Raw genomic sequence first — 9,081 nt, 5'->3', positions numbered from 1 at the left:
AAAAAAAAAAAAAAAAAAAACAGAGATACTTTCAAACTCAAGAAAACATAGGTTTGTCTTTGAATTTCTTACAAGTTAATGTTTTTACTTTTTGCTTGTCTTTTGTAGGTTTAGCTTTGATCTCTTTGCTTTCCTACATATATACGGTATATAATATACCCAAAGATCTGACCTTTGTGTCTTAAGACTCTTGAGAAGCTATGTGAAGCTTTCTTAAATTTGCAAAGGAAGCTTTTTTTTTTTGTTTGTCTAGTGTGTTCTTGTTATTCGTTACTTCCATTCGACATTATCTTGGTTATTTTGAGGATTTTTTTATTTGTGCAGCCGGGGCCTAGGGAGGGAACCATACAATGTTTTATCAAAAGGGACAAGTCTAATATGACTTACCATCTTTACCTTTCTCTTAGTCCTGGTTAGTGATTCGTTTACTAAACCTCTTCTTCAGTAAACTCTGTTTGGTCATTTGGACTCAAAATGTAGTAGAAGACATGTCTTAGTTATGTTTAAATTCTATACTTACCAAGTTCTTGAAGATAACGGAAAACTCAAATTTTCTATGTTAATTAGTTTTGTGACTCTTGATATATATATGTACTAGTGGCTCATTTTACTAATGTTTGTACAGCCTTACTTGTTGAAAGTGGAAAGTTTCTTCTCTCGGCAAAGCGCACACGGAGAACTACATACACAGAGTATGTGATATCAATGGATGCTGACAACATTTCAAGCTCAAGTAGCACTTACATTGGCAAACTGAGGTAAGGAAAATTAACAACATTAAGAAAAAGAAAGTTTAGTCTTTCCAAAACATGATTGAGTTCTTGATAATTCTGACAAACATTGTTTTACTTCATTTTCAGGTCTAACTTTCTTGGGACAAAATTCATAACATACGACACAGCGCCTGCGAACAACGGTTGCCAAATACTGTCACCACCAAACCAGAGTCGTAGGTTCAACTCAAACAAAGTCTCTCCTAAAGTCCCTTCTGGAAATTACAACATCGCTCAGGTTACATATGAGCTGAACCTGCTTGGAACCCGTGGACCTCGCAAGATGCATTGCACTATGCACTCTATCCCCTCTTTGGCTCTAGAACCCGACGGCACTGTCCCTGGCCAACCTGAGGTTCTCCAACGGCCCCTTGATGAATCTTTCCGCAGCATGGGTTCCTCAAAGATACTCGACCACTCGGGAGATTTCAGCAGCGCCCGGTTCTCAGACATTGTTGGACCGCAAGAAAAAGAAGGAAAGCAGGGACCTTTGTTGCTGAGAAACAAACCGCCAAGGTGGCACCCACAGTTGCAATGCTGGTGCCTTAACTTCAGAGGGAGAGTGACAATTGCCTCGGTTAAGAACTTCCAGTTGGTATCCGCTGCAGCGGTTCAGCCCTGTTCTGGTAGTGATGCTACTAAAACATTGACCACCAGGCCATCACCACCAGCACAGCAGCCAGGGCCATCAGACCATGAGAAGATCATACTACAGTTTGGGAAAGTGGGTAAAGACATGTTCAATATGGACTATCGCTATCCTCTCTCTGCCTTTCAAGCCTTTGCTATTTGCTTGAGCAGCTTCGACACTAAATTGGCATGTGAATAAATAAGTAGAAAGACACCAATGGTCCACAATATAAGATGCGGTTGGATTATATATATATGGGAACCGTTTGGATCTATACCATATCGATTATGCCAAGGCTTGTTTGGTTTTTTTAATCGGATCTGGTGTGCTAGTGAATTTGAACGTTATGGTTGTTATTAATTGTTATCTTTAAAAATGAAGTTTGCGACACTGCAGAGCACTACCCATTAGTTAATGAACTTTTAAAAATAGTTCTCATGTCAACAAACAAGAACCGTGCACGTTTGTTTCTTCTATCAGAAATAGAAGTTCATGTTGAAGCAAGGAACTAAGTGTTCCTAAACGTGAAATGTTATTGCGTAACAATAAAACTTTTCATAACAAGATAGTAGAAAATATAGCAAAACAATGCAAATTTATTCTCAAAAATATATATATATATCTTTCATACAACTTTTAATTTAACAAATTGAAATTATTGTATAAAAATAGTTCTGTAAAAGACAAAAACATACGTCGCCCTCCATTCAATTTAGGAACACTTAGTTCTTTTATTTGTAACCATAAACTGCAAATTAAGTTGTTTTAAAAAACAAAGGTGAAAGTGAATTTACTAGAAATAGGAGAAAAGAAGAGAGACTAACGAACATTTAAACATGCTACAAATCCCTTTCTCCAATTGATTCTCATCACCACTTTCTTCCTAACGTAGATTAATCTCTTGAAGCCAAGTTTTCATCTATTTTCCAAAAATGCCAGAGACAGAATATTCGTTTGGAAGGTCATTACTTAGTTTGCGTCGTGACCAAGCGCACCTAATGGATCCAACAGCCTTCCCCGAGCCTATGAGTATGGAGGTCGAGTTAGATTCTTTTCAAAGACAAGTAGCCGAAAAATTCATCGATCTTAATGCCTCTGCGGCTGATGATGAGATCCTCTCACTTGAATGGATAGGGAAACTTCTTGATTCTTTTCTTGGTTGCCAAGAAGATTTCCGAGTTATAATATTCAACCACAAGTCTGAGCTCCTTAAACAGCCAATGGACCGATTGATAGAAGACTACTTCGAAAGGAGTGTCAAGGCTCTTGATGTATGCAATGCCATCCGTGATGGTATCGAGCAAATCCGGCAATGGAAGCAATTGATTGAAATCGTCATATCCGCTTTGGACACTAGCCAAAGACAACAACTTGGCGAAGGAGGAATCCACCGTGCAAAGAAAGCTTTGATTGATTTAGCTATCGGAATGCTAGACGAGAAAGACTCGTCTAACACTTTGGCCCACCGTAATCGCTCTTTTGCACGCAACAAAGACCATAATCAACACATTGGCTATTTCAGGTCACTTTCTTGGAGCGTTTCCCGGTCATGGTCGGCTGCTAGGCAGCTACAAGGCATTGGACATAACCTAGCAACGCCTCGAGCTAGCGATGTCATGGCTTCTAATGGCCTAGCCCTCACTGTCTATACGATGACATCAATATTATTGTTTGTAACATGGGTTCTTGTCGCAGCCATACCTTGCCAAGACCGTGGTTTACATGTCCATTTCTTTTTCCCAAGGCATTTCCAGTGGGCAGTACCAGTCATGTCCCTGCATGATAAGATCATGGATGAATCGAAGAAAAGAGACAAAAAGAAGAAGGGCTGTGGACTACTTAAAGAGATTAACCAAATCGAGAGGAGCTCAAGACTGTTAAGTGAATTGATTGATTCAGATAATTTCTCATTAAACGATGAGGAAGGGTTAGAGGTGAAGGAGAGAGTTCAAGAATTGATGCATGTGTGTGAAGCCATGAAAGATGGTTTGGATCCATTTGATAGGAAAGTGAGGGATGTCTTCCATCAGATTGTTCGTCGTCGCACTGAGGCTCTTGATTCACTTGGAAAGATTCAAAATCAAGAATAGCACATTTTCAAATATGTTTTCATTTAAGGAGTTTTTTTTTTATAAATATGAAAATCATAGATATACCGTATACGTAACAGTCGAACATGAAGGTGTAGTATGATTAAATCCGGGCGTTTTATATTTAATTATGGCCTTATGGGGTTAACATTTGTGTTAAGAGATCTGTTTTTTATTTTAATTTATTATTGTATCCGGGCGTAATTGCTTTTACCATTGTCGTTTTACTTTGTTGATTGCTGTTGTCATCGTCGTTTAAATCTGTTGCAGAGACAGCCAACGACGACATTAAAAAGAACAGACCTATAGAGTAATCTCGACAAACATGATCAAAACAAGATTACAATGCTTTAAAGAAAGATTGAGAGAAAACTAGAGTATCAAATCCAAATAAGCATTAGCTTTCTCCGTCTCTTCATATGCCTTCTTACGGATATTATGTTACGGATCTCTCGATCAATGTTCTTGAATCTATATATATAAACTTAACTTTGCTCACTTCTCCTTCATCCACATCATCATCCACCTAATCAATTTTTTACATAAAAAATTCTATTTTTAATATTCATTCATAGCATATTTATTACTTATAATTAATAATAGTATAAAATAAATAAATAAACGAATTAACTATAATTAATTAAATTATAAAATAGTATAAACAATAATACATTTTTTTAGTTAATAGTAAAAATAATAACTATCTAAAAATAAATTAAGTAAAATAAATGGAAATTTTAAAATAGTAAAAATAATACTGTAAATTTGTTTTAGTAATATAGTTATTATTAAAATTATAACCAAAAATGATTATATTCCAAAATTTAGAATGAGTTAACGAGTTTTAGAATGTAAGTAAGATTTTAATGCAGGTGGAGTAAAAAAACAAGTTATGTAATTGTAGTTATAAAAATCTAAACATGAAAATAAAATTGAAGTGAAACATAAATTTCTAAGAAACATATACCATAAAGATTTATTATTAAATATTACTTATAAGAAAGAAAAAATTAATTACTTAACTTAACATAATTTAAAAGTTTTGATCTAAAACAAAGACATTGTAAGTGGCACACTTTTTTCGAGAAAATTATGAAAAATAATCTATCTAAAAAACAAAATCAGTGGTCAAGAAATATAGAAAAATGATATATAAGTCGTTACAAAAAATGGAATGTGATTTGTGTAGCATATCTCATAGGGTATATTATCAACTGGAGTTACAATTTTATAACATGATATAAAACATATATAACAAATATAACATATATATTATCAAATGCTTTTAACCCAAAACATTGGTAAAAACAATATATTTAAAGTATACTATATTTCTTTTTTGTGAAGACGAAGCTGGGGTTGCATCACAAAATTAACATCTCCAAATAACATATGAAATTTTAAAAAGATATTTAACTTGGATTAGTGAATAGATATTCATTGTGGGGTTTAAACGTTTCATCATTTAAGCATTCTTGACATAGTCAGAAATTCTATTATGGTAGATGATGCATTTAGAATTCCTAATTGTAGAGACATAACACTAAAACTGTTCATAAAATTTTGTATATTCGCATTTAATGTAGAATATCAATATGTTTAAATGGTCTTTATAATTAGGTCAATGATCGACATTGACGTTAGAACTTTTAAAATATGGAATGAACTCTTTTCAAGATAAAAGGTCAGATATAACACTTATATTCAATGATTCTTATTGATAAAAATATTAATTAAAATCCAACGTAAAATCGTAAATAGATATAACAAAGAAATGTTATCTTCAAAAATATATATGTTGTATATCACTGAGTAAAGGTAAGTTTAGTATTTATATAGATTTATACTCAAAAGTTGGAATCATTATATTTGCGTTCAACAATTTCTATTGATAAGAAATATTTTAAATCAAAATCCTGCTCGTGTGCGGGTATAAATTCTAGTCTTGAATATAATTGATTTCTTCTTCTAGATAATCACAATTATCATGAAGGATTTAAATGATTTTTTTTATCATATAAAATTGTATTAGTCCTCAATTGTAAATTGTTTTCTAGGCAAACATGTGTGTGTATTAAATTATACAAATAATTAAAATATCAAACATATTACTAAGCATATAGGTTGGTTTGCCAAAAAAAAAAAAAAACCCATATAGGTTTAACTTTAATGATCAATCCTTATCACAATCAAATACTTTTCTCTTTCAATCATCTATTTAAATAGTATTCCAAAGATTAACCGTAGGGCGGTTGCTAAGGTTTTTTCTTTCTGAATTTGTCAAAAGGAAATTACATAGGATTACCCAGAGAATCGTCACTAAATGTTTTCGCTTCTAAATTTGTTGAAAAATCCATTGATTCTCTATTTCGCCATTTTGAAAAATAAAAAAAAGGTCTTAAAAGAATATTACCACACAGTCCTGATCATTGTGTAACACCTCGACCGTCACCTTTTAGTAAACTCCATATCCACTTCCGGTTCATAGACCACCATTAAGAGAGATGGGCCTATAGACTGGGAATATACGTGGAGCCCAATAAAAGATGACTGTTGGGACATTATACTTTGACACATTGATTTGATACATGTGTATGGGGACTCAAATATAAATGCCCATTTTTCTTTCTTTTTTTTTTGTTTTTTTTTGGCAAATTAATATAAAAACTTAAATTTCAAAAAAAAAAATTAGACTCATATTTTATTTTTATTTTGGTTTATTTTTGGCAAAATTGTGATATCAGCCTTAATTTTTGATTTGGTATTGGGCAACAAAAATTACAGGACCGAGCTTGTCACCACTAAAACCTAAAACCGAACAACTTAACCTTTCAATCAACGACGCAGCTATGAAACCTTTGATAGTGTCGGTTTTTTAGTCTCCCTCCTTATGATTATTAGGTATATATGTTTTGACATTAGACTTAGGCTTTGAAGGATTGATATATACACTTTATACAAGTCTCGCCCTTCACACATTCTCAAGACACATTGATGTTGGGCCTCCAAAATTTTTGAGTTTTTAGTAACGAAAAGAGAGCCCAAATTTGTTTATTAATGTAAAAATGGGTCTTATTTTTATAAATTTTTAAGATTTGACCTCAATTTTTAAATTTATATATTTTGTGTTATTGCAAAAATAGGCTCTTTTCTAAAATTTAAAGATTTGGTCTTAGTTTTAAAATTGATCAATAAACCCCATAAAAAAATGTTATGTATTGGACCACAAATTTCATATTAGACAATGTGTATTAATAATTTGGTATGCTAAACTCCATACTATAGTATGTAATATTTTGAAAGCATACAAATAAATAGTTATATTTTAGTATGGAGTTACTGTTCTATGCATATTAACAACTGTTTTATTGGTTTAAAGTTGATCTGAAGTTAATACGGAATTGGTATAGAGTATATATCGAACAATTGTGTGAATGGTAGAAAAATAACAGACTGATTCGATTTTAGTTTGATCCAGAGCATACTGACCAACCATTCAAGCCTCGATATGATTGTATCAACTATAAAATCATATTTGCAACAATCACATTTATCATTTCGTAAGCCGGATCTTAGCGAAAAGAGAAGTGGTTTAAGTTTTGCCTCCAACAATCAAACCGTCTGATATTTTTGCTTCTTTGGCTTAAGGAGAAAGAAAAGCATTTTCTTGACAATGAAAAGTCGTAGTATCTTACTAACTTGGCGGTCTTAGAATTACTCCAAATTCCCCTTATCAAATTAATATCTGCTTCGGTGGCATTGGCTACTATACACATTTAATGATGGATATTTATGGAGTAATTAATTTCTGCAACTATTAATAAAATATCTCTCATCGGCGGTCTCACCACATTTGGCTGATTCAAAAGTCTCCAAAGCCTTTGGAACCTTCAAGTTTCTCTGTTCTCTCAATTCATCATCATCATCATCATTCCCTTTCTCCTCGAATTATCCAAACCCAGAAACAATCTTTCTTCCACAGAGATTACCCACAAAATCAATTTCTCTCCTTATTCACTCAGGTAAAAAAAGGAACAATCTTTTTTTCATTCTATAAGTCCCATTGTTGTCGATGAACCCTCGATTCAATTCTTGCATTTTACTTTATTTTTGATTGAATTCTGCTCAAATTGTTTTTGAAATCGTGTTATAGTTTGAGTTCTACAAGTAAAGCTTGACTCTTTTCTTGGTGGGTGATCTCATTCTCGCGCTAAACGTGAGACAGACCTTTTTGTTCCATGATCTTCTCTTGCGTTTTCTCGTTTTATATGAAACGGTTGAGATTAGATAAACCTTTATTTGTTTCGATTTCTTTACAAAAAATATATTTATTTGCCTTTTTTGGTGTATAAAGTTCAGCTAACTTTCTTCTGTACCTGAGGATTTGACTGGTCGGTGTGCTTCAAACTTTTGTTTTGCTGTTTACAGCGTTTTCCAGGAAGAGACATTAGCATCTACAAGGCGCCTTTGATCATATTAGGAGAGTGTTAGTGAGTATAGATTGTTGCTGCAACTGATTGTGTGGGAATTGGGGGCAGTGAGAGCTGTTTTAGTTAAGTTCAGTTTTTAAAAGTCATGGCGAGTAATGTATTTGATCATCCACTTCAAGAAGTAGAGGATGGGAACAGGTCTGGGAAGGATGATTCTGATGGAGATAATGGTGTACATAGCGAGAAAACGAGTTTGTTGGAAACATCTAGTTCTGTAGAGACTGCTCCTGAAGGTTCTGGTCGTTCTTCTGATTGGCGTAGGGGTTAGTTCTCTCATCTATTCAACCTTGTCTTATTTCATTTTCTGAACAAGTTGTTGTATCTGCATAATTCACCCAGGACTTTGGATCTCCATTGTGTTACCAGTATTCTGAAATAGAGTATAACCACTGATCAAGATTGTATCTTCTTGTAGGACTAGACCACTGCGGAACTGCACCTGTTGGTCTTTATGGCGATATGCTTGTCGATGACGGTGAGATTAAGTACTCTCGGTCCTTGACAGAGAAAGGGTCTCCTGCAAGTCATAATCTAAAATTGGATAGATTATCCGAGCGGGAAAAGGTAGGAAACTAAACCCTCATGTATCCAGTTGTTTCTATGGCTATGTAGCATGAACTTAAGAAGAACATTTATCCACATTAATGGTTATTATAGCCAATTGCCTCAACATGGTATTAATCTTGGATATTAGCAAGTGAAGATTCTATTTTTGTGCTGTAAGAATCACTAGGATATGTTTCTCAGATGCAGTACACTGAAATCATTATTATATTCTCATGATTCCTTTTTGTTAATATCTTGTGGTTCCAGCAAAAACTCATTGTTGAGCTAGTCAGAATACAAAATGACGGGAGAGTGGAAGTTATAGATAACGGTACTCCGGTATCGGAGTTATGGGAGTTCAAGCCAACGAAAGGGCAGTCCACAATCACATATGAAAAGTCCTTAACGGAGTCCTTTAGATCCATTCCAAGGTTAAAAATTGTTATACTTGTGGTTGGAACTCGAGGTGATGTGCAGCCTTTTTTGGCTATGGCAAAGCGCCTCCAGGTATCATATCTTGAACTTAAGATGTATAGAGGGAAGCATTGTGC

At 33.9% G+C, this 9,081-nt stretch overlaps 3 protein-coding genes across 5 annotated transcripts in view; all 3 read left to right on the top strand.

Annotated features, from left to right (window-relative positions):
• LOC104777534 (tubby-like F-box protein 5) lies at nt 1–1,750 on the top strand. The gene is made up of 4 exons (XM_010501809.2): nt 1–51; nt 325–412; nt 626–758; nt 861–1,750. Exons 2-4 carry the CDS (start codon nt 379–381, stop codon nt 1,600–1,602), a joined length of 909 nt encoding a protein of 302 aa, XP_010500111.1. The 5' UTR covers nt 1–51; nt 325–378; the 3' UTR covers nt 1,603–1,750.
• LOC104777533 lies at nt 2,287–3,655 on the top strand. Its single transcript, XM_010501808.2, has one exon. It carries the CDS (start codon nt 2,337–2,339, stop codon nt 3,492–3,494), a length of 1,158 nt encoding a protein of 385 aa, XP_010500110.1. The 5' UTR covers nt 2,287–2,336; the 3' UTR covers nt 3,495–3,655.
• The window catches only part of LOC104779121 (sterol 3-beta-glucosyltransferase UGT80B1), an 8,189-nt gene continuing 6,413 nt past the window's right edge, over nt 7,306–9,081 (top strand). For 2 of the 3 annotated variants that reach the window (XM_019243842.1, XM_019243841.1), the window contains exons 1-4: nt 7,306–7,516; nt 7,923–8,247; nt 8,400–8,548; nt 8,798–9,037. In XM_019243842.1, coding sequence (XP_019099387.1) covers nt 8,070–8,247; nt 8,400–8,548; nt 8,798–9,037 — 567 coding nt within the window. In that variant the 5' untranslated portion in view covers nt 7,306–7,516; nt 7,923–8,069. The remainder of the gene's footprint in view (nt 7,517–7,922; nt 8,248–8,399; nt 8,549–8,797; nt 9,038–9,081) is intronic. The other variant, XM_019243840.1, reaches the window with a different exon arrangement.

The sequence above is a fragment of the Camelina sativa genome, chromosome 3, assembly GCF_000633955.1.
Source record: "Camelina sativa cultivar DH55 chromosome 3, Cs, whole genome shotgun sequence".
Taxonomy (NCBI): Eukaryota; Viridiplantae; Streptophyta; class Magnoliopsida; order Brassicales; family Brassicaceae; genus Camelina; species Camelina sativa.
The sequence above is the reverse complement of the archived record's forward strand: the minus strand, read 5'-3'. Positions and strand labels throughout refer to the sequence as shown.

Excerpts from the sequence above, each read along its gene's own strand:
- LOC104777534 (XM_010501809.2), top strand. The coding sequence starts at position 379 with ATGACTTACCATCTTTACCTTTCTCTTAGTCCTG. Across the intron at positions 413-625 it reads TTACCTTTCTCTTAGTCCTG|CCTTACTTGTTGAAAGTGGA; the intron begins GTTAGTGATTCG and ends ATGTTTGTACAG. Across the intron at positions 759-860 it reads ACTTACATTGGCAAACTGAG|GTCTAACTTTCTTGGGACAA; the intron begins GTAAGGAAAATT and ends CTTCATTTTCAG.
- LOC104777533 (XM_010501808.2), top strand. The coding sequence starts at position 2,337 with ATGCCAGAGACAGAATATTCGTTTGGAAGGTCATTACTTAGTTTGCGT.